This window comes from Bolinopsis microptera, chromosome 10, assembly GCF_026151205.1.
Source record: "Bolinopsis microptera isolate Bmic1 chromosome 10, MBARI_Bmic_1.0, whole genome shotgun sequence".
NCBI lineage: Eukaryota > Metazoa > Ctenophora > Tentaculata > Lobata > Bolinopsidae > Bolinopsis > Bolinopsis microptera.
In genome coordinates this window covers 11391959-11417671 of record NC_087081.1, presented here as the reverse complement: position 1 = coordinate 11417671, position 25713 = coordinate 11391959, and the positions used below count along the sequence as shown (strand labels likewise).

Genomic DNA, 25713 nt, shown 5'->3' with positions numbered 1-25713 from the left:
TAGAAGAGTGTAAAATCGGAAATCGATCAGCAGCTATCGTGTTCGTCGACTTTTCGAAAGCATTCGACAGTATCAACAGGGATGCCTTGTTTCACATCCTCTCCCTCTACGGCGTCCCTGCTCCCATAACTGATGCTATCAGGCTCCTGTATGACTCATCGCACTCCAGAGTCAAAACCATTGACGGCCTTACAGACTTCTTTAGAACACTCATCGGGGTCCTTCAGGGTGATACTCTCGCTCCTTTCCTCTTCATCATCGTCCTCGATTATGTCCTTAGGAACTGCATGACTCTTGACCATGGCCTAACCATCATCCCCAGGCAAAGTCGGAGAGTACCTGCGGTCAGAGTCACAGATCTTGACTTCGCTGACGACCTGGCCTTGACTGCCGATACCATAGAGCAAGTCCAGCAACTGCTCTCGGATTTAGAGACTACAGCAGCACATGTCGGACTTGCGATGAATGCTTCCAAGACCGAATACATGACCATCAACATTCCTGATGCTGCCCCCGTGAACTCAATATCCGGTTACCAGATCAAGCAGGTTGATGACTTCAAATACTTGGGCTCATATATTGCAGAGAGCAGGAAGGACTTCAACACCAGGAAAGGCATGGCTTGGTCAGCCTGTATCAAACTGCAGAAGGTATGGACCTCTGGCATTTCTGACCAGCTGAAAGTCAAGTTCTTCAGAGCATGCATCGAACCTGTTCTGCTGTATGGCTCAGAAACCTGGACCTTGAACAAGCAGTTTGAGAAGCGTCTCGACGGGTGCTACACCAGGCTCCTAATGAAAGCCAGGAATCTTTCATGGAAGAAGCATCCAACCCTAAAGCAAATCTATGGTGACCTCCCTTCCATCTCCACCATCGTTGCACAGAGACGTGCCAGATTTGCTGGGCATTGCATGAGAGCTTCAGACCAGGTCATCTCTACCATCCTTCCTTGGCGGCTGCCACAGTTCAGGCGTGGGAGGAGACCACTCTCTTTTCTTGACACCGTAGCCAGGGACACAGGGTTGCGGGTAGAAGATCTCCGAACAGTTATGTGCGACAGAACCATCTGGAGACGTAGAGTGGAGGAGATTTCGATCGAGCATCGCCCAAAGTAAAGTAAAGTAAGCCAAAGCTTTCAGAGAGGTTTTTTATAACTATTTTTTGAATTGATGACTGATCTGCGTTACTTGGCTTCTGAATGTCGTGGGGACACCATTTTATACCAAGCTTATACTCTAACGTGTTTATTTTTCTGAGAAAATTTGCAAAAACGTCATCCAATCGGGACAAAATATATTAGAGCTTTTGTACTGGCAGTGAGGAGTCGTCCCTGAAAATTTGAAGTGAAAATATCAATTAGAAGGGAAGTTATTGACGTTAAAAGTCGTTGAGCAATAGGTGAGAAAATGATTTGAGAATGTGAATTCGGTTCTCACATTTTGAGCATGAGTTTTGATCATTTGCTAACTTTATGAATACCAATCTTGAGTTAGTTTTGGGTGACGAGTAAATACTAACTTTATGAATACCGATTTGAGTGCTAGTTCCAACTCTGAGCATTTACTAGCGACAAAATACTCAGCCCAGCAAATACTTAACTTTACGAATACCAAAAGCGAATTTGATCTTAAAATCTAAGATTATCTCACAATTTGAGTCTGAGTTTTCGTTTATGAATGACCCCTATAGTACCATAACAAGCCTTGACACCAGTTATACTTGTATATTGGACTTGGAGGATATGATCGCCTGCTCCATCGCTCGCGCTGGGTCGGGAAATATCATGCTTGTCTAATGTCTATCTTCAAACTGGTGTCAGCACTCAGCAGTTCCCAGACCATTTCGGTACAGTTACCACGTATTAAACAAATAAGACATATTTTTGTGTATGTAGTATGATCGCTATGCAACCACAGTTAATGTTTTCCTAGAATATTTGAATTGGAAACAAACTCGTGTTAAAGTGAAATGAGAAGACAAAACATAACAAATTTGATGACCTAATATAAACCATAAGTATTATAACTAATAATAAAACCGGAAAAATACTATCATTAATAAAAATTCTGTCCCAACATAAACCGTATAGATTTAAAAAATAAAATAATATATATGACTATCACAATTTGAATTATAACTTAAGATTTCTAACCGTATTACTATTCTCTAATCATTATTAACACGATTAAGCTAATAAGCAACAATTCAAACTGTGAACGCTTTATTTCAAATCTCGTTCGTACAATTATCTACAGCGACAAAACTAACATAATATTTTATAGCAATGATAGAATATAGGAAAATAAAGTTTTATTCATACATTTGCTGGTTATATAGTGTACATTTATAATTTTATACACAGAATTCGGGTAAAATTTATGCTGTTTCTTCAATGAAATAAAACACCAAACCCAAAAGAAGCAGAAAAAGTCATCAAAAATGATGACTGAACCACTAAAATGTTACCAAAATTTAAGTTTCCATCTGAAAGTGAAACATAGTGAAATAATACCGTTCACTACTATCATGTAGCCGAACATAAAACACGTGCTAGAAAATTCTCCGTAATCTTTTACGTGAGGTTTCGCGATTTGGTTGATCATTCCCGTCGCTACGTTCCCTGCGATTTTAAATAAATGAATAATGATAAATTAATCATACAGAATAAATAATATAAATATGGTGTCAATTAATTTAAATTTCCCTAATTTGGCTCAACCGACAATACTTAAATTGAACACGAACGATTTTGGAAATATGAGAGTTGGTGAAAAACAAGCCACCACCAATAAAGCTCTACTCTAAAAAGAACGTACCAAGTAAAAAGTAGAGAAGCTGATTTTTACTGATAGCCGGTAGCAGACAACAGCAAGAATTTCTGCTGTTTTTAGTAAAACAGTTCCAGCACCCTCCGGGAATCAGGACTGTTTCGTCTCCAGGCAATTGAGAACTCTCCTTTATATGGCCTGAGATAGTTGTCATGATTTTATTTCATTATGTCTCTGATCTTTGCTGCTTTACAATAACTGTGGTTTAATCCAATTGATTTGATAACAATAACTTAAAATGACTGATCAAATGTAAATGAGATTCAGTTGTAAATGAACTGTATAATAATCATGTAAGTGATAACAAATTACACGATCACAGGAATTAGGTTCAGAGTAGGTCCAGGCCCTACAAGGATTGATAATTTTCTCCCGGCCTGGCCCACTCAGATAAGAGTTCAGATAAGAGTTCAGACCCACAAACATAAAATTAGGGATATCTTGGTCCCAACACAAAATCTTATAAATAATCAAAAGATTGTGCGAAAATTCTTTTTTTTTTCAGTAAAAACTCACTAATAATGAAGAAGATAATTTCCATCAGGAATAAGAGTGCTAATAACGAAACATTGTGTGCTGTAGACCACAAAATATACGTTATATTTGCGAAGCATCTTGACGGCTCCTGCGGGGAAAATTCTGTAATGAATCCAACCCATCAACTCGACAATAAAAAATGTTGTTACGGTAGTAAAAATGTCATAAGTTTTTATATTTATAATCTGCAAATAAAGATATCAGACTAACCTGGATATGATTTTGGGATAGCCACGTGCCAAACCAAGATATCAATACAAGAACAGCCATTATTTTCCACATCTTCATCGTTTCAGATAACGTCCCTCTATAGGGAAAGGGAGAATAATGTTATGAAATTTGTAAGCCTGAGCCCTGACCGGTCATAAATTCGAATCTCACGGTTGTACACTGAATATTGCGAGTCAAGGCACAGATAAGATGCTATAGCATATAGATCTGGCATCTGGTTTGAAACAAGCATCAACTGACAGTTATACATGAAACTGACAGTTATACATGAAAATTTGATCAAAAGCACACTAACAATAGTGCTTAGTGTTGGAATTTGTTCCTTAAAAGATTAACAATTTAGTAATGAAATGGGTAATTTCTGTACCTTTTTCGGAAGACAAGAGATCCAAGTGACAATCCAGCAAAGTAGAGGGATAACATTCCGATAGAGCTACAAATACCTGAGTTTTTGTTAAATTAATGAACATTAAACATGATCACCATGATATGAGAGATTCAGCAAGGTGAGGTGTTGAAAATAAACACAATGTTTTTTATTCGAATTTTTTAGATCTACAGATTTACGAAAATGTGTTCTCTCGTTTTACCTTCTCTGTTGGAGTTGAATATTCCATCCTTGTGACTGGTTACACCAGCGACACCGTGTTCCAATGTCTCTGTAACAAATATAGGAGATACATATTAAATAATGGAAAAGATTTTCAAAATAATCATCGGATATCCATGGTTATCAGGATTTATAGTTGCATTACGGTACATTCAGAAATGCAATTTTATCAACTAATAAATGCTTGTCGACCGAAAGCTTCATTAACAATTTAAAATGTCGCCCAGTTTAAAAAATGATGTTTCGTTAAGTTTAAAGCACTGCTCGGATTAATTGTTACAGATAAATATTGCTTTCGCATTGATCGATAAATTGAGTCAGAATTGAAATTGAGCTGAAATAGCTAAGAACTGCACAAGAAACTGGAAGAAGGTTTTCAAGTAAAATGCCAATCTTTCAGTTTCTAGTTCATGGTACGTGAAAGATGTATAATGTGCTATGCAGGGTGGTTGTTCTTGGTAATTCATTTGCAGGTTTACGGTGCAATGGCTGTAAATTATTGGATCCCAAGTGTTTCGTGTAAACGGTAAAATTGGTATTTGTCCCGGCCAAGCGACTAGAGAGAAACCACGGGCCAAGCGCGCGAACGAATGCGCGCACACATGTGTTAATATTATTGACGATGTGAAAAATGTACTTTTTATGAAAATTATGTGATATTCCCGCGCAACCGATCTTCATCTACAGAATTTACAAAATCTAATTAGTGTTCGCTTGGTTGTAGTTGTTCAAACTACATACTAAATATCTTATCATCATGGATTCCTTGCGGTTTATGGTATCCAACCAATTCTTCACTCTATTATATCTTATTAGCGTGTGCTAACTGCTATCATGGGAATTAGATACTGGTTAGGATACTGGCTTCACCATAATACTGTTGTGCTGGAAAGTGAAACAAAAATGTGCAAACCGAGCTTATAACACTTAAATAATTAAACTTCCTATTTTCCGGCATAATATGATAAAGTTTTCTCCTGGTAGTGCAGGAAAATGGTAAGTGATACTCAAGCTAAAGAATTTACCACTTCTCCGAAAATACCGATGAATAAGCTCCGCTCGTATGAGTTGTTCGGGAGTACCTACACAATATAATGGGTAGCAAACTATTAACAGTGTTTGTGTAACACACAGAGTGTAAACATATTAGCAGTGATACTCGTTAAAGCATATATTACAATTACTACTATTGTTGTCTTAAAGCTCTATTGTGGGCCTGGTGGGGACCTAGGATTACGATAAGAGACCACACCACGTAATAATAATACGTGTAATATATTATTATATAAGTGTTACATTGAATTAAAACTGTAAACTGAGACTGGAGTGCCTCTTTGAGTTACACAAAAGCTTTACTGCCCGGGAAGAGACCTACTATAGGTGTTACACATGGTATTATACATGGTGTTACACATGGTGTTACACATGGTGTTACATATGGTGTTACACATGGTGTTACATATGGTGTTACACATGGTGTTACACATGGTGTTACACATGGTGTTACACATGGTGTTACACATGGTGTTACACATGGTGTTACACATGGTGTTACACATGGTGTTACACATGGTGTTACACATGGTGTTACACATGGTGTTACACATGGTGTTACACATGGTGTTACACATGGTGTTACACATGGTGTTACACATGGTGTTACACATGGTGTTACACATGGTGTTACACATGGTGTTACACATGGTGTTACACATGGTGTTACACATGGTGTTACACATGGTGTTACACATGGTGTTACACATGGTGTTACACATGGTGTTACACATGGTGTTACACATGGTGTTACACATGGTGTTACACATGGTGTTACACATGGTGTTACACATGGTGTTACACATGGTGTTACACATCATCTTATCCAAGCATCCAGATCTGAGGCGCCTGTTCATATACCTGCAAATAATAATATGGTGCTTGTAATTGGTGTGCACCGGACTTGTAGCTGGTAGTGTCCTGTTTTTTAAATTCATCCAACGAAAGTCGAATCCGATCGAAATATCGTTACTACAATATTGTCTTCTTGGAGACAGAGTTATGGACCTCTTCAGTTGGCAAATGAAGTTGGTCAGAAACTTGGTTGGTAAGACAACTATTTGGAAGCTAAGAAAGCAAAGCTGCCCTACCCTCAGAGACATTATGCCCACTCTAAATTTTTTGATCTCGCATGAACTGTCTGTACAGCTGTACTCAATCGAACCGGTAACACGACTCCTGTCCGACAGCACTATTTTCTTGTGTTGAAGTGATATCTCAAATTTGGGCAAATTTGGCACATTGAAATTCACCCAAACTTGCACAGATTATTCGTCTTAAAGCTATCTATTGAACCATTGTGATCAATAGTGTCATTTTAGCCATTTTACTGCACACCAATGAATGAAGTCATTCTCAGTCTTATATCTGATGGTAGCCTTTTACTCTTTTAGACGGAATGTAAAAGTGCAATATCTGATATCTTACAGTCTCGTGATTTAAGAGCTTAGTAAAGATTCCTAATTCCTGAACCCGATTTTTTCCATCGACTTCTTCTCATACCTACCTATTTCCTACTCAACTCCATTTTTCGTCTATACTTTGTCGATACGTGAGAACATCAAAAACTGTGCAGGAGAATTTCTAGAATTTCTATGGTTTTGTAAGAATTTTGTTGCTCTTGTAAAAAAAACCACCTGAAGTCGCTTCGATGATTCTGTAAATGTCCGAAAACTGGTACTGACTAGATTTTACCAATTCATAACTAAATTCCATGATTGCAAATGTATAAGTGGCCAGGATCAGTATGGATGGTCAGTATATAATCAAGAAACTAGTAATAGAGGTGGCCCATAACCCACTTTACAATTTCAATGCTTTAAAATGAACTTGCACCCTTTATCCACAATTGCCCAGGCCCATGTAATAGTTCTATTACGGACGATTCAGAAATGGCTGATCATCTATCTTCCTAATTTACAATGTAACCTTTCGATTGTCTTAAAACTTGTCCTAGTTATTGCTTACAAAACTATCTCCTTAGTTCGAAAATGTAAATGAATCAGTCGGATTTAAACCGCCACAGCATCAGTGATGAAGAAGTCCTGTTCATGTTTAAAGGAATGTTCCGAGATCTCGCGCCCATACAAATACCTCTGTCCATCATAGTGCTGATTCAAAACACCGTAATCTTCATGGACTATTATCGGGACAGAGCTAAGTTTGTGTCAGGGCTTTTCATGGGGATAGCACTGTTTGACATTCTCAAAGCACAAGGTGAAATAGTTTTATCCGTGACCAGTCTGTTGGCTTACTCAGGCTATGTTGAGATAGATATCCTGTATAAATCACTGTATTACTACATGATGACAGCACTTCTTGGGATCAACTGTTCAAAGCTCTGTAACCTTGTTCTGACCATCACTCTAACTCTAAAGGTGGTGAACCCCTTTCGTAGGATAAACACGGAGGCCTTGAAGAAAGTTGTTCGACTTATCTGGTTGATCATCACACTGCTTCACATCTCTGATGCTATAACTGCTATTATTGTAGATAAGAAGCTAGCATCCTATGGAGTTGGAGCGAGCACATATTTATTTACACTTCTATGTTTTGATATCCCAGGTATTATTCTTGTAGCTGCAGTACTCTGTCACAGAGACACCACCGGTTACTCAAAGTGCACGGAGCAACATCTGAGAGCCGGCATTGTTGGTAGTTTCCTTGTGATCCTCTATTTCCTGATAATTCCCCTGACAGTCTTTATCTGTATGATGATACAGATCAAGTATTTGAGACGATCTCTCCAAAATGACGAGGAAACAGCTCCCCATGTCCCCAACACTACTCGACATGTCTCCATAACCGTCTTCCTGGTGTCCACTTTATTCTTCGTCTGCAATACCACCTTTTTCTTCTTCATCCTGACCTGGATTCTGTCGCATCAGAGTATTGTGTACGACGAACACAGTGAAAAATATTTTATAGATTTGGGAATACAGGTAGGGATTGCAATCATTTATCATCCTCGTTTGCTACTAATATTTGATTTTTTTTCTGTTTCAAACCATCTTAATTTGTTGATGTTATGTTTTGTCAAATTATTTATCGATATTGATTGTAATAACGATATGATGCTTTACAGATCGGATTCGCTGAGTTCACTTTGCCCCTTATCTACGCTGCAGTCTACCCAGTCATCATAATATCCCGGAAACAGGAATTGAGGGAGAGGTATTTGGGGTATTTAAGAAGAGTTGCTGCCTGGTTCAGTTGCGCAAACCGAGTAAATACTGACGAAGAAGCTGTCTTGATCGAGGAGTAATTAGGTGGAACTAATTAGGCGGAACTAATAAGGCGGAACTAGAACTTTTAATCGTTCTTTTCATATCGTCTTCAAGATCGGGTTGAAACAGTTAATATTACCCGATTTGCATTTTAAATTGATGTCAAACAGAACATTTTTCATCGTATAAGTTTTTGGTTGCAGTCTGTCATTTTGTAAGAATTTTCTTCGTTTTAGTGTTTATTTGCATCTAATAATTTGTACTAGTATTTCGTTGGAGTGTAAGATTACATTCTACTTATTAATAGTAATATGTATAATATAATGATTAATCTGTGATACTGACTGATTAACTGTGACATTTATTTTGTAATCATTTCCCGAGATTGTGTGGATGAACCGTTTCTAAATTTTACCCGAACTGAAACTAAGTTTCCTTTGTACTCAACCTCTTGTACTTGTACTTGTACTTGATTAGGTCTCCTCAATCATTCGAGTGGCCTGCACCAATGAACTCCCGTTTGTGACGTATCATCTCCCTCCAAAGTTTTCGGTCACTAGCCATCTCGCTCGCTCCTTCTAGGTCTATGTCAGTGTTTCCTGTAAACGCTGCAGCATCTTCCAGCAAACATTTCATCCAGTTCTTGCTTGGACGGCCCCTAGATCTTCTCCCATGCGCAGGGGTCCAGTTAAGCAGGTACTTAGGAAGCCTAGTGTCTGGCATTCTGGTGACATGGCCAAACCAACGCAGGCGGTTTGCTCCTATGAACGTCTCTACTGGATTTATCTTTGCACGCTCCAGCACTTCAGTGTTTCTAACCCGATCGAGCCATCTTATCCTAAGTATTCTCCTCAAGCAACGCTGATGGAACACCTCAAAGCGATGTAGCTGCTTTTTGGTTGTGTTCCAAACCTCACTACCATATAACAATATTGTCAAAACTGCTGCCTTATAAATCCTGATCTTTGTATAAGACTGGATGTTGCGGTTTTTCCATTATATATTACTCAGTTGATTGAAGGCTCCGGAAGCTTTCTGAATCCTAGCTGACAGCTCACGGTCGATAGTACCGTCGCTGGAAATAATTGTACCTAAGTACGTAAAGTCACTAACTTGCTGCACTGGCGTGTCTTCAACAGTGATGTTCACTGTGGCTTCTTTCGTGTATGGCCGTTGAGAGGTTGCTTTACCAATGAACATAGCCTCAGTCTTTTTACCATTGATTCTGAGACCTCCCTGGGCACCATACATACACAAAAGGTCAGTTGTTTCTTGAAGACCTTCCTCGCTGTTATCCAGTACAGCCATGTCATCTGCATAGTCTGTATCTAACACAGTGATATCATCAACAAGCGGACTGATAGATCTTTGAAGAACCGCTCCGTGGGACACCATTTTGTTGCTTTCTGTTCTCTCAGCAGCCACATTGAGGCAGACATTAAAAAGTGGGGGACCCTGAATGTCTCCTTGGCCACTGCCTGAACTTACTTCAAACCATTCTGATAGTTCACCATTGTGTCTAACAGCACTGACAGTTCCATTATATTACGCAGATTTCTGAAAATACCCTCAGAAAGATTTAGAAAGAAAGTAATGAAACGTCCGATATTTGTTCATGTAGAAGTGCTGTTATTTAGTACAGTTGTAGTGGTGGCTGATATTTAGTACAGTTGTAGTGGTGATTGGTGTAGAAGTGCTGATATTTAGTACAGTTGTAGTGGTGACTGGTGTAGAAGTGCTGATATTTAGTACAGTTTTAGTGGTGACTGGTGTATATGCAAGCAAATCGTACTTGTTGACCTCCAGTGAGGTAATCTGTATGGAGATTATATGCCAGCCAATTTGCCTACATTTATGTTGTGTAGTTGTTTCTTACACGATTAATTAACTAATTAATTTTCTGATTAATTATTTACACAATAAATTAAGTCTAATTAAAAATGTTACCAGAAAATATTTGCGCAATGGTGCGAGAATTTCTTAAATTCAAAACAATTTCTGTGTTTTTAAAGATGAAAAACATCACTTATAATCCTATACCAAATGAGGTTTAAGTTCATTATGTTCATGATTCCTCATTCTCACTATCATAATTAATAATAATTCTGACTAACCCATAAGTCCGAAGTAAGATAATACTGTCTGGTATCCAACTGCTATCAAAAGAGAAAGGATCCAGGAGTTTTGTGGCACGGGGAACGCGCATAACACCACACTTGATAATACCTGAAAATTATCATTTATAGTCATTATTTAATCCCATACAACAAAACACGTAGCTTAGAATGCCCCTACACCCTACATCCTACACCCTACACCCTACACCCTACATCCTACACCCTACATCCTACACCCTACATCCTACACCCTACATCCTACACCCTACACCCAAAAAAACCTTAATTCCATATTATTTCGCTGTTAACTCCCTGGTGTATAAATCGAGATCAGTGTAATTCGTTTAGGGGACATTCTACACAAATAACATTCTTTCGTCGCTGTGATTAAATTTGAAGAACAGTGTTATACACAGGACTTCTAAGAGCCTTCGATTAAATAAGATTGCGATACATTTACAGCTTATTAGTTGCCTGACAAATCTATTTAGCAATATCACACAATTCAAAGTTCCGTCAATGATCAATCCCTGTTAATCAAATAATTAAATCCCTTTAATAATGGAAATGAGGGATGAGATATAATCACCGTTTCTTCCAGTTACTCGTGAAATACTATTACTACTACTAAATATAACAGAGTAATGAGGGAGTATTATCAATATCATGCACCACAAGGAAGCCTTCGAGGAGGCATGCCCCATTACTTACATCTCAAGTTCCGTCCGCAAACCCCCCTGGCTAACTCGAGAAGTAGAGGAAGCACAGAGGGGAATAAGACAAAAACTGATTACTGCCCGCAAAAAGAAGACTGATGCCCTGTGGCTCGCTCTTAGAGAGAGCAACAAACAATACAACAGACTTATAACCAACTCCCAGCGTAATGCCTGGAGAACTTTTTGTCAGGAAACAGAGTCTGTTTATAAGGAATCCGGAAGGATGAATAAGATTCTGAAATCCTGTAACGACAACAAACATACACTAGAAGCGGTTTACAAACCAAACGGAGACATCACCAAAAATGCAGAGGAGACATTGGAGGTCATGACACAAACCCACTTCAAGGATAGTGTCACTGATCCGCCAGTGCCTCCACCTGGTCCTCTACCAATCACCACCACCTTACTCAATACCATCTACAGCCCAGACAGAATCGAGGAAGCTCTTAAATCCTTCGATCCGTTGAAAGCTGCTGGACCCGACACCCTCAAACCTATCATCATACAGAAAGCTTGGACACACATCAAAGACATCACCAGAACCATTATGACAAAAAATCATGAAACCCAACACATTCCAACTTTGTGGAAAGAATCCCTTGGAATCTTTCTCCCAAAGCCTGGAAAAACTGACTACAACCAACCGAAGTCATTTCGCACTATTACCCTTTCTCCAGTGATGTTAAAACTACAGGAGAAGGTGATACTGTGGCATATGCAACACGACCTTAATATCGCTAAAGACATCCACAAACGACAATTTGGCTTTAAGAAAGGATGTTCAACCGAAGCAGCCCTTCATAAAGTTACTCACACCATCGAGCGCAGGATAGCTAAGAAGGGATATGTCCTAGGCGTCTTTCTAGATATAGAGGGAGCTTTTGATAATGTCTCTTTCAAGGCTATTTTTGACGCTATCAAGACCACGAAAGTTGATCTGGCCACAGCACAATGGATTATCAACATGGTAACTAACAGATTCATCACATTAAATCATAAGGATAAGTCGACAAGGGTTCGGATCCGGAGAGGGTGCCCCCAAGGTGGCATCCTTTCCCCTTTCCTCTGGAACCTGGTAGTCGATGATCTCCTGGCCTACACCGCAAGAGACATACCAGGTTATCTGCAAGCTTTTGCAGACGATCTGCTCTCTCTAGCGGAGGGGAATGATTTAGATATTATCTGGAACAGAACACGCAAAACCATCAACACAATAGAAAAATGGTGCCAAACCAAAGATCTATCCATAAGCGCACTCAAAACACAAATAGTCATGTTTACCTGGAATAAGAAATGGACACTAAGACCTGTGGTGGTGGGTAACACCACTATAGGTCTATCCAAATCTGCCAAATTCCTAGGAGTGACCCTCGACAGCAAGCTCAATTTCAATGAACATATCACGAATACCACCAAAAAAGCTACGGCATCCCTTATGCAATGTAGAAGAGCTGTCGGCCCCACTTGGGGTATGAGCCCTAAAACATGCAAATGGATGTACACCGCTGTCATCAGACCTATTCTATCATACTGCTGTAGTATATGGATTAGGGCAACCCAAACAGACACCAACGCGAGGAAGTTCAAACGAGTTCAGGCATTGGCATTGAGAATGATGTCTGGTGCCATGCCTAGTACTCCCTTCATCGCACTAAACCACCTCACTAACACTCCAGATATCATACTTTTCCTGAGAGGTGAAGCAGCAAAGGGCACAGCCAGGCTTCAAGCCTATGGAAGCCTAACCCTCGAAACTATCGCCCCCAGAAAAGGTACCATCACAACTCATACCACTATCAACAAACAATTCATGGTAGATCTCAACATACCACCCAAAGCAGAGAGAGACCTATCTATACCAACCATGATGCTTGAACGACGCTTCACGGTCACCACTCCTGGAGCTGACAACATTGGATATAGAGGCTCACTCCAAAACACCATCGACAACATCTCCAGTGAAACCATCACCTGCTACACAGACGGGTCACGCACAGACTCAGGTAGCGGGGCTGGTTATGTTATCACCACAGACAACAACAACAGTACACTAGATGAAAGATCATTCAAGCTTCCCGATTATTGCACCGTTTATCAAACAGAACTCACTGCCATCATCGAAGCTTGTAAATATCTATCAACTTATATAATACAAACACACACATCATCATATGGTCAGACAGTCTCTCCTCTATTCAAGCCATATCCTCACCCTCAACGAGGAGTAGGACTACTAGAGACTGTTACGACACCCTCAATACACTCGGATCCACTAACACCTTAGAGATCAGATGGATAGCTGCACACATCGGATTGTGGGGTAATGAAAAAGCAGACGAGCTGGCCAAAAATGGTACAACCAGTGAATCCACTTTGAATTGCCCAATTCCACAATCTTACATCAAACGCCTGATCAACGACAAAGTCACAAAACTTAATCAAGAATCATGGATTACTGATGGTCCCAGACACACTAAACTGACACTTGGACATAAAAACATCAACATCATCAAAAATCTCAACACTACACTCAGTAACAACAGACAAAATTACAGAACTGCAGTGCACCTCATCACGGGACATTGTGGCCTCAACAAACACCTACACACCATTCGCAAATCAGACACAAGTGCTTGTCCTAAATGCGGCGACGGAGAGGAGACTGTCTCACACTTTCTCGGACAGTGCCCGGCTATTGCCCAAATAAGAGGTCAATATTTCCGGGACTACTACCTCTCTGTCAATGACATATTCGACAACCAACACATCTCCACCATTGTCAACTTTACAAACCACACTAAACGCTTAGTGGTGCCAGAGGAGTTGGACCAGACAGGTGTAACATAGCGACTACTGTAACGCCGTCTTATTTCGCCTCTCTCCTCCACACTCAACCACCACTTCAGCGTTTATCTATGACACACCCCACAACACTTACCATCATCCTTGATTACACATCTTGATTCCACTGGCATCCTCCCACAGGACTGCCATACCCCAGAGGTAGGCAAAGCATTCATATGCTATCCTCTCGTGGGCCATCCAGGCCCAGCCTCTCTAAAAAAAAAAAAAAAAAAAAAAAAATGCACCACATGACCACAGATCTTCTTTCCTAGAATTAAACAATACAGTCACAATGCTGTAGTATCATAGTATCGGTCACACATCAGGTTACGCTTTGTAATTACAAATCTACAGTTATTATATATTATGTAACTGTAGTGGTCACATGATACAATTAGAACCGTTGTTATAACTGTGAGAAAGATCACAGTGGGGGAAATGTCTTTGATATAGTAATTAGACGTGTGGAGTAATATACATCACCTACACCGCTACTTTTCGTTAAGGACACGTTCGTTCATTGAAGTTTGAGGATATTGGTAAATATTAGTGGCCCTATTAAATTTACCAATATCTAATCCTCTAACCCTAATGAACGTGTCCTTATAACATTATTCATTTCTTTTATCTCCGTTATTAAAATTAAAGTGAAGTTTTGACCTTAACTTATTATTTTTCTACGAAAATGTGACTTGAGGACTTGTTGTTTTTAATATTCCTTGTTTAGAAATTACTCAGGAGAAAGCTACGTAAACAATGTTACACAAATATAATGTTATGTAAACAAAGCTGTTTCTGACTAAACTTGTCCAAGAAAAACGGATTGAACCTAACTTTGGAGGAAAGCATTCCGGTGGAAATAGTGCAAACAGTGCGTGCCATTATAACCCTGATGGCTAACATATTATTATAATAGTAAGTCATTTTGGTTATTCTATATAACATCAATCATGCAGGTAGACCTGGTTGATTTGTTTTCGAATAAAACCCTAGTTACATTGAAATAACTAGGGTTAATATTACATTACATCAATCACAAAAGTCTGAACTCGACCTACTTGATTTATTATGAAATAAAAGCCCCACGTTCAAATGTAAGGTGATCAGTATGTGAGATGCTGATTTCCCCGCTTAATGGTTAATGAGAATCATGTCGTCTATCAGACTACAAGGTATTATTATATATCTATATGATTTTCTTAGTAAGTTTGTCGGTCCGACTGATAACAAGATCTGAAACCAGCTCCAGCAGCCTTCTAGCAGAGCCGCATTGAGTGTAACATAGATATTAGTTACAGGTAACTAACTGGTAAATTAGTTATCCAGTGTACAGTGTAGGTAGCAACTAACACCTGTTCAAGTTAACTATTAGCTAGAAGGGTACTAAGGTAGTTAGTCGACTACAGAATATTTCTGCAAAGAGTCACATAATTAATAATGAATTTAGAACCATTCACTTTTAAAGGCTTTGGGTTAAATCGAAAAATTCTGAACTCATCATGCTCCAAAGCGATAATTAGATAAATGTTTATTTATTGTAACCATTAATATAGAGTAGCACTGTCAATTGTACTAAGAGATAAAATAATTAATAAATTCACGGTAGATAGTACTAGATAATCTTCACACAAAAATGTTAGCACAGATCAGCTAATGCTAATGAATTGGTTTATAAGGAATTAATTGATTGTCTAATCGATCGATTTATCTTCGAACCTTAACTGAGGCGAGAGTTAAGAAAAAGTTCCAATCTTTCCCGTACTCGTCGTAAGAAACACTGTAGTTCATGTAACCTGAAATTAACTGTAATTAGAGGTGTAATTAGCTGTAATTAGAGGTACATAATTAGCTGTAATTAGAGATGTAATTGGCTGTAAGTGTAATCGGCTACAATCAGTACAGAGAAATGAGGACATTTTCAGCCGATCACAGTTCATAATAATTGACTGTAAACATGCAGCTTGTGTGGGTTCCGGTTCGCAGTTAGTCAATTTATTTGCTAATTGGTTAGATTACTTTATTGACAAGAAACAACCACTGCTTAGTTCCGTGTGAATTTCAGTACTTAAAATTAATTGACTGGATCGAATGTACAGGACACATTTTCACACTTAAAACACGGTTGATTGTTTGGAGGTGTGGAACGTCGGTTTTCATATCTTACTATATATATAAAGCGAGACGATATATATTATATATGGATGGATCCGTGCCATTTTACTGACACCACGGCATCAACTTTAACGCAATATACAATTGAAACTTTTTTGACTGGGTCAAATGCTTTAATGGCCTTCAAATCAGCATTAAAAAAATAAAAATTGGCCTAGGAATAAGAATTTTAGTGCCCAAAATTTGGACTCCCAAGTGGTGCGGTGTCAAAAACGCGAATTAAATGGGTAATAATTATTTTAGTCTCTCGAGTCTTGACACCACTTTAGGGTTATACGGGTTCCTGCTAGTAAAAATTATGTTTTTAATCGGTAAAATAATTAACTTACGAAGTATTACAGTCCTTAATAGACCAATGACAGCCATAACTGAAGATGATAAGATACTCTTCTTGAGGATCTGAAAAGTGCTTGTTAAGATACAGTTAAGTATTCAAATATTTGATAAATCCTTGCCATGGCAATTGAGTTTACAGTGAACAAATTTGAGCAAATTTTATTTGCGAACTAAAATTTCACGGGTGACCTGTAACCTGTTCCATGGGCAAATAATTTGCACACAGTAATCGATACGCGTATTGGTGGTGTCGGGCAGGATCAGGACTGCAGCCACTCGAGTTTTAATTAGGATACACAGTGAGAGAAAAATTTCATACGTGAGCACGTTTACAAATTTTTTTTAAACATTTTGTTTGAGTGAAAATTTGCCCGTGTAATTAGTGTAATTAGAGGGTGAGTTACTCTAGTTTTACCCACATGCACAGCTCGTGAAGAATGTTTACATACTTCTGCTGAAGGTGAATTGGTGGGAAAGTAGATAAGTGTTTATCTTATTATTAAATGATCCTTGTTGCCTGTTAAACAAGTAGGTAAGTAATTATTATGACACATTTTTGTGATTTTACCCAGGTGTGTGATATGACACAGATACCCGTATGCAGCCTACTAGTACGACTTGACGAATAATGTAAGTTAGGGTAAGGACCACTTCTGTTAACACTTTTGGTGAAAGGTTTCATAGTTCATACCAATATTCCAGAGAAAGTGAAATCTTTTTATGCGACGAAAAATACAGTCTTTTAGAAGTTTTACACCAAAGCTACACGGTTATTATACAACAACTACAAGATATGTTATGTATGCAAATTTATTGATCTCGTTCAGAATTTAACATAAATTTGGCGACTTTACCTCCCGAACAAACTGGTATACAGATCTTTAAATATTAGCGATTTTCGCACATTCAAGCGTACGTGTGTCGTGTACCAACGTACACTAATGTGAACTACAATAGTTAGTTGCATTAAGTTGAAGGAAACTATATTTAATTACCCGTACATAAACAATAAACATGTCCACGTGTAACAATGTAACAATTTGGCTCCATATTTTTGTCTGCACCACAAATCTTAGCTTCTTAGTGGTGACCTCTTTCTAGCGGCCTTTTTCTAGGTCTCGTTTACTGAACTCCAGGTTAGGGAAACATATTTGGAATCCCTGGTTTCATATCTCCAGAAGTGTGCAAGTATATTTAAGTATTAGGAAATTTACGGAATTTGAAACTTTAGTCATGGATTAAGGTGGACCTTGCCAGTGATAAACCAGATTTAATTTACCTTCCATCGTGGTCCACTCAGGATCAAATATCAAGTTATCAATTTCAGGTTCTCACTTTAACCCATGTATGCTAATGTAAGCCACCTGTCCTGATGTGGAACTGACCCCGTATACGCTAAATGTTGGCAACTGTCCAATCAAAAGCTCATACTTACATCACGTGACATATTATCGTCCAATCACAAAGGATAGTTGTTATACGAGAAGACTATTTAACCTAAATTTCAAGTCTTACTAGTACTATTGTTCCTATAATACGATTTCGAACGGTTTCGGCCACATGGTGACACACGTTTCATATATAATACAATGCTTCACTTTCTTATCAGTTTCTAAATCGGCTGCCTTTTAAGGGACAAAGTATTAACTCTGATAAAGCCTAACGGGGTGCCGACTGCCGAACATGTTGATAGTGTTCTGTGATTAGGCGTGGGACCATGGTAACACCAACATGTTGATGTACAAGTGTCTCTATTTATAATATATTGGTTGTGCCACCTGGTTGCGTTACGTGGTGCGTGATTCAATCTAAATACACAGTCTGTGTGCAACGTTCAACTATATATAATGTGGTATGTGATGCCATCTGGATGGCACGATTGCAATCTGTGCTAATTATATAGATAAGAGTTTTTTCCTTGTCGCAACAAACGGGAAACTACAAATTATGCCCCAGAAATATTACAACAATGCGACTAATAAATAGTGTTCCTAGATCCGGATATTTCATATTATAAAGAAAAGCGTGCATCAACACGTGCATTTACACGTGATTAAAAATCAAGAGGACCATTATAAAGTCCGGGTCAGACGTATTTGTTGATCTAGCTTCTTTTAAGTCTAACCGCGAACACAATCCAAGTGTTTTTGTTACAATCATAGAGACTGACTCAACAAATAACATCTAATTAATAATTAATTAACAACTAATAATCAACTAATTACCTTTAATTTAGTGTCAGCAAGAGTGCTCATCCGAGCTTCAGGAGCCACCAATCCTGCCATGAAAATAAAACTTCCCACTCCTGTGTCCATTAGTGTGTAACCGAAGTGGTAGGACTTACCGTGTTGCCCTGACAAGATCTCGTTTTACTTATTAAGTTATCAACATTTTTTGTAAGAACACAGAAACTTTAAACTTAGATAATAGATTGTTTGATAGCTGCTGTTTTGTAAATTTGCTCCTAAAAACAAGATTTTAATTCTGATGATACACTCGTTTTATTCTAATGATAAATGTGTAGTCTGGCTGAAAATGAACTAGTGGCACTGTGTAACTAGCATGTATCCTGGTTTAAAGATGGCGCTACAACGGTGTTACACTAAACTCATTAACAACCCAATAATACCAGCGACCATTGCATTGGGATGTGCGAGACGCTTTCACGTGTAGTCATCTGAGAGTTGAGACCAACTTGAAATGTGAGCGCTATAGCCTATATTGGAACCTGACCATTTCATTAACGAACATTTTTATGTTATTCCTTAGAATTCCTATGCCAACTCATTTATTGAGTTACTCACTTTAAAAAATTTTCAATTTTTTAACGTATGGCATTCAAAATACCTGCCATATTTTTTAAGGTCGATTATATTCAGACAGCTATCTTTAACTCCTATTTTGTTGCCAACAGACTCATTCACCATTAACAGATTATTAATTTTATTTATTTATTTATTTATTCAATTTATTAACGCAAATTTACAAAAGTTATTGACATTCTCTTACCGGGAAAGATGGCTCTGAAGTCCACAGCTAAAATACATATAATAGTTGATAATGTGACGTAACTTCTGAATGCTGTTATATATGTTTTATTTTTCTCGTATTTGTATTCCGACTCAAGGGGTGGGTAGAGTTTTATATCTTTTAATCTGAAAAGTAGTTCATTATTGTATACCCAAGCAAAGGTGTAACGACTAACGACCCTCATAGAAAAATTAAAATAGCACAGTTTGTGCAGTTAAGCAGCACAGAAAGGAGCGCTACTAAGCCATATTAGGGTGCAGCAATTTTCCAGCAACAATCAACATTCATTTGAACATGGTAAAGGTATTTGACTGTTTTTCAATGCATTCTAAGATATATTTTCGCAGTACAAATCAGTGGCGTAACTTTGCCTGTTGGCACCCCCCCCCCCCCCCCCCCCCGCCGAAAAGGCGCCCCCCTGTTGGCGCCCCCTCCCCTTTTGGTGCCCCTCCCTGAAATTGAACAAATTAGGTGATTTTAGAGGATACGCCGGTAAAATTTCTAAAAAAGTGTGTATCTAGAGCAAAACTCGCAGTTTTGCTACTAGTACTTTAGTTAAGTTTTCGAAATTGTCCCACATTCAAACGACGATTTGGCGCCCCCCTAAGATGGCGCCCCCCTGCACAGGGAGGTCAGCGGGGCCCTTCGTTACGCCACTGGTACAAATGTAGTATAATCGTAATGGTATTCTAATGTGAAAATAGCGGTATATTGTTCTTCAGCATGTAGCATATCTGCCCACATAATCACCTCAAAACAGCTAGAGACAAGACATAGCTTCGAGGTATAATTGATGTTTAGGGCCTTACGAGAACAATATATTTCAACAATAGAATGGAATGTATATTGAATCTAATTTGAATCTAATTTCCCTGGAAAGAGACGGGTGTGAAATGTACAAGGTCTGGATTTATTCACCTGAATTTCAAGATTAGGGCAGCGACAACGAAGAGAACTATCGCGGAATTCCATAGTAAGTTGTGTTTGTCACCAATTGTGTACAGAAAAGTTAAGGGAGTTGTAATAGTCAGAGTATCAACTAAAAACCTGAAAAACATTTGCTCTGTTCATTACCTTCGATTATGTACATGAGTCGAGAAGTATGAAATTAAATTTACTTAAGTGATTTGAAAGCAGGGACGGCTAATCGAGTTATCTAAGTCTTCACACTGGCAGAGTGGTAGTGGCGGAAAGTTGGAGTACAGTTATATTAGTTAGCTGCTCCAATTACATTTTCATTTGATTTGATTTAATATAATTATTACTTGGCAGCTTGTAAGATTCAGCTCTGAAACAAAATACACAACACAAAATATCATACATTGAAGTGTAAGTTAACATTCTTAAAACACAAACAATTTCTCCACCTGACTGAAGGGGATCTGATACCAGGGTTGTGTCCATCAATAACTTGTCTCAAAAGAGTGTAGAACACTACCATACATGTTGTGAGGGTTATCCTTAGGGCAACATCAAGACTTGAGGTTCCATTTTGTAGCATCCTAGTGATACGGATATATGAAAAGATAAGAAAAGATGATCAAACAACAGAGAATTCATTCTAGCAACTGTAACCTATACCAATGAAAACCCAGTTTAATGTTATAAAAGCAACCTTGCTACTGGAACGTAAAAACTCTTATATCTTATTATCTTAAAACTAAAAACTGAACAGATAAAAGCATGTATTTCTAAAGCAAATCGTATGATCTGCTGGATTGTAAGGAACTTAGTTATTAGAAACAAATTTAAAAGAGAAAAGGTTCAAGTAATGATAGCTATTTATTTAAAATATGTACTCAAGATGTTAATTTCCAATCAATAGCAGTGCTTACAGCTGGTAGACTGGTTCCCCTAGATAAATGTCCAGGCCTTAGGCCAATTGGTATTGGTGAGATCTTGAGACGGATTATTGGGAAGTGTGTGATGATGGTGTTAAAGAAAGATGTTCAGAAGGATGCAGGACCACTTCAAACATGTGCAGGTCACGAAGGGGGAATTGAAGCAGCAATACACGCTATGGCAGAGGTTCATGATAACAAGGACACGGAAGCCATTTTGCTAGTGGATGCTTCCAACGCATTCAACGCTCTCAACAGGACCGCTGCTACCAACAACATGCAGTACGTTTGCCCACCACTTGCTAAATACTTTGAGAACACCTACAGGGAACCAACAGACCTCTATGTAGCTAATAGCAAGGGAGTGATCATCAAGAGCAGTGAAGGTTTCACTCAAGGAGACAATATTGCCACTGGTGGATATGCTCTTAGCACCAAGCCACTTATTGACCGCCTGCGAAACATCATCAAGCAAGTGTGGTTTGCAGATGATAGTGCTGCTGGTGGGAAATTGGAAGCAGTGTATAAGTGGTGGAAGGAGTTGCTCCAAGTAGGACCCAAGTATGGTTATTTTCCTAATCCATCTAAGAGCATTCTAGTAGTAAAGGACCCTCAGATGATTGACCAGGCCAAGGCACTGTTTGGAGAGTTCAATATGCAAATAACATCAGGTACCAGGCATCTTGGAGCAGTACTTGGCAATACAGGTGTCAAAGATCAGTACATTACCGATAAGGTTCAAGGGTGGTGTGACGATATCAAGATGCTAGCTGATATTGCAGAATCTGAGCCTCAAGCAGCCTACTCAGCCTACATCTCTGGCATCCAACACAGATGGAAGTTTGTTCAAAGGACTGTGCCCCACATCTCTGAAGCCATGGAGCCGCTAGAACATGAGATAAGACAAAAGCTCCTGCCAAAGATGCTGGGCAGGGAGATCTCAGACTTAGAAAGAGACGTGTTAAGTCTACCAATAAGATTGGGAGGATTGAACATTGGTAAACCCCACGAAGAATGCCACTCTGAGTATACAGCCTCCAAGCTACTCACCACTGAGCTAACAAAAGCAATAGTGGACCAACAGGAAGTTTACACTGCATCCAGTAACCTCACCAAATCGGGGAAAGAAATGATCAAAACATTGAAGAATTCCGAGCTCCAAGCCATGTTTATTGCTATAGCTGAAAGATGTGGCACCTCCTCTAAGAGAGCATTACTAGCAGCAAGAGAAAAGGGAGCGTCCAGTTGGCTTAACACATTGCCACTTCAGCAGTATGGCTACACTCTGAACAAAGAGGAGTTTCGAGACAGTGTCTGCTTATGCTACAGTTGGTGGATACCAAACACTCCCATCACCTGTGGATGTGGGAAAACAAGTGATCTTGACCACCTTCTCACCTGTAAGCTAGGGGGCTACGTGATAATGACCCACAACAACATCAGAGACACAATGGCAAATCTCCTTCGTGAGGTATGTCATGATGTAAAAGTTGAACCCCAGCTACAGAAGGTAAATGAGGGTGACTGCCTCAACCCCAAGACTATAACAGGTGACCAAGCTCGGCTTGATGTATCTGTTAGAGGAGTTTGGACTCCATTTGATAAGACCTTTCTTGACATAAGGGTTTCACACCCCAATTGCTTATCAAACAGGACAAAAACTCTTCAAGAAGTATACGAAGAGAACAAGAAGGAGAAGAAGGACGAGTACTTGGAGAGAGTGTTGAATGTGGAGAAGGCTACCTTCACCCCGGCTGTATTCCTCACATCTGGAGGAATGTCTAAAGAGTGTAAGCAGTTTGTCAACAGAGTAGCAGACCTCATTGCAAGAAAAAGGAAGGAAAGGTACTGCGATGTAGTAAGACACGTGAGAACTAGGATAAGATTTGCAATGTTGAGAACAACTCTTATTGCTCTACGAGGGTACCGAGGAAAGAAGGTGGACACCAAACGTGAGATTCAGCTATCAGAAGTTTTATACAACCTCATCCCTGCCCCTATAATGGAGTAGATCATGTGTTTTGTTAAAATGTTTTTGAAAAAATTATTGGTAAATGGTAGCAATGAATTGTGCTCTGCCAATTGCAACACTTAAAATTTGATTGTGCTCTGCCAATTGCATCACTTGATTTAATTGAATGTACAGGGTGGGCCAAAAGTCAGTACCCATACGTTGGCCTTTATAGCTCAGTCACTGAGTGCCCAATTTAAATACTTCTTTCTGGTATGACTTAGTACCACCACTGGTTCGAGGAATTTGTCAACTCGAAAAATATTCGCGTTCATTTTTTTCAAATGGAGGTTCATTTTCACATTTATTTGATAGTTTGGATAGTCGGATCAAGCTAAATGTTATTGAATTGTGTTTGGCCATTCGAATTACGTTTGTCCTGAAAGAATTAGAACTGTAGCTTCTCAGATGACCGAGATATGAAGCATAACGAGTTTATTCATTACGTGTGATCAGGTGATTGGTTTACCTAATCACGTGATAAGGTTCCCCCGTTAACTACCCCGTTAAACATTATGGGAATTGTTAAGGGTGCCCAATTAAGGTGTCGTGTCACGGTGTCACATAATCATCCAGTCAATATTGTTAACGAGATACAGAAAATGCTTGATAACTTCGTCATTTCTAAACCGTTTTGCCTCATGTTTTCAGATCATATGCAACATTTGATAATCTACCGTCTCTGAAAAAATCAGGCGTTCAGCATGTTCAGAGAAAACAATATAGGTGTTTTAATATTGAATGGGCGTGGTCTAAAATATTCAAATTTTTAAATTTTGACGACGGAATCCTCGAACCAGTAAGTACAGTATGCCATCTGCAAAGCAACAGCTCTCAAATATAAAACACGGCGGAGCTATTAAGGCCAACGTATGGGTACTGACTTTTGGCCCACCCTGTATATATACTGTTTGACACACTGTTCTCTGTCCGTTTACAGCCAAATTTGCACAATGCAGTGAAGGACAGAAAATCATACACTAAAAAATTTATTTAAAAGCTTTGATAAGACCTCATCTTGAGTATTGTGTCCAATCGTGGAATCCAGTTGCGGCTCATGGAAGTTGGGGGACTGTTTTGGAGCTGGAGAGCGTCCAGAGGCGATTTACCTGTCTTATTGATGAGGTGGGTACTCTTCCATACAGCCATACACCGGATATCCTCAATTTGACAACGCTGGCAGAGCGGCGAATACGCGCGTGGGGACCTTAAATGGAAGCTTTTAAAGTAACTAGTGGTTTGACTGAATATGGATCGGGTTTGTTCAGAATGAGCAGATCTGGTCTTAATCTAGTTTTAACCAATAGGTGTAATAAGAGTGTAACTAAAGTTAAGAATCTCCAGTCTTCTTTTCTTCCGGAGCGAGTCATTCCTCACTGGAACAAACTCCCTTCAGATGTCAAAAACTGCTCGACAGTATAAGCTTTAAAGTTGGATTGGAAGGATTTAAGAAAGAAATGATTTCTAAAAACAGTGTAAATGATTGTATTTTTGGAATGTTTCGAATGAAGTTTTAGGGAAAATTTGAAATTGAAGGACCCAGTTATTTAAGCAATAAGGAGACACAAAATGAATATTTTTGGTTTCATCCTTTTGTGACAAAGAAGCGTTTTATAAATCTTTATTCCACTGGGAAGTATTAATGAATTATTTATAGTGTATAGATAATGTATTAGATTTTATTAATTAATAAAATTGAATTTGATAAATTATTAATGTTGATGGAAAAATATGATTATTTAAATTATTTTTTATTTAGTGCAGTCATGATATTTTGTAGACACTTGTGATGATGTTATATCATAATCTTTACTTACTTACTTGTAGCGCGATGCACTACTGTGTCGCGCGCGCATCAAATAATGCTTCTCGCAACCAGGGTAGATTTGTAGCGCGATGCACTACTGGGTCGCGCGCGCATCAAATAATGCTTCTCGCAACCACAGCATCTTAAGCAGATCGGCGAGATGCGAAGGATTGACATCGTCAATCAACGGTAGATCGGCGGAATGTACCACTGTGCCTCACCGAGCTGCGAAGGATTGACATCGTGAATCAACTCTAGTACCACCACCAGTCGGTAGTTTTTCCTGGGTTGTAAACCTACAAGTTACTGTGCCTTGACATACGTTGCATGCCACTTTTCGCGCGCGAAGC

General features: G+C 38.9%; 3 protein-coding genes across 3 annotated transcripts in view; 2 read left to right on the top strand and 1 right to left on the bottom strand.

Annotated features, from left to right (window-relative positions):
• LOC134821999 (RAC-gamma serine/threonine-protein kinase-like) overlaps positions 1-25713 on the top strand; it is a 101440-nt gene that overhangs the window by 44267 nt on the left and 31460 nt on the right. The window lies entirely within an intron of this gene.
• Positions 1885-24772, bottom strand: LOC134821998 (phosphatidylinositol-glycan biosynthesis class W protein-like). Its single transcript, XM_063832832.1, has 14 exons — positions 24666-24772; positions 21072-21206; positions 20623-20751; positions 19684-19829; positions 18900-19027; positions 16668-16737; positions 15883-15959; positions 10601-10712; positions 4187-4255; positions 3964-4039; positions 3576-3672; positions 3345-3453; positions 2817-2966; positions 1885-2620 (listed from the first exon to the last, which is right to left on the bottom strand). Exons 2-14 carry the CDS (start codon positions 21203-21205, stop codon positions 2463-2465), a joined length of 1455 nt encoding a protein of 484 aa, XP_063688902.1. The 5' UTR covers position 21206; positions 24666-24772; the 3' UTR covers positions 1885-2462.
• Positions 21634-23556, top strand: LOC134821621 (uncharacterized). The gene has a single exon (XM_063832322.1). The coding sequence runs from the start codon at positions 21634-21636 to the stop codon at positions 23554-23556; it is 1923 nt and encodes a 640-aa protein (XP_063688392.1).

What these genes read in the sequence shown, in the direction of transcription:
- LOC134821998 (XM_063832832.1), bottom strand. Translation starts at nt 21,205, where the DNA reads ATGCTACAAAATGGAACCTCAAGTCTTGATGTTGCCCTAAGGATAACC. An exon ending in TCTCTTGTCTTCCGAAAAAG is followed by an intron (nt 3,673 to 3,963) that starts GTACAGAAATTA and finishes CTTTCCCTATAG; the next exon opens with AGGGACGTTATCTGAAACGA. An exon ending in AATTATCTTCTTCATTATTA is followed by an intron (nt 2,967 to 3,344) that starts GTGAGTTTTTAC and finishes CAACTATCTCAG; the next exon opens with GCCATATAAAGGAGAGTTCT.
- LOC134821621 (XM_063832322.1), top strand. Translation starts at nt 21,634, where the DNA reads ATGGTGTTAAAGAAAGATGTTCAGAAGGATGCAGGACCACTTCAAACA.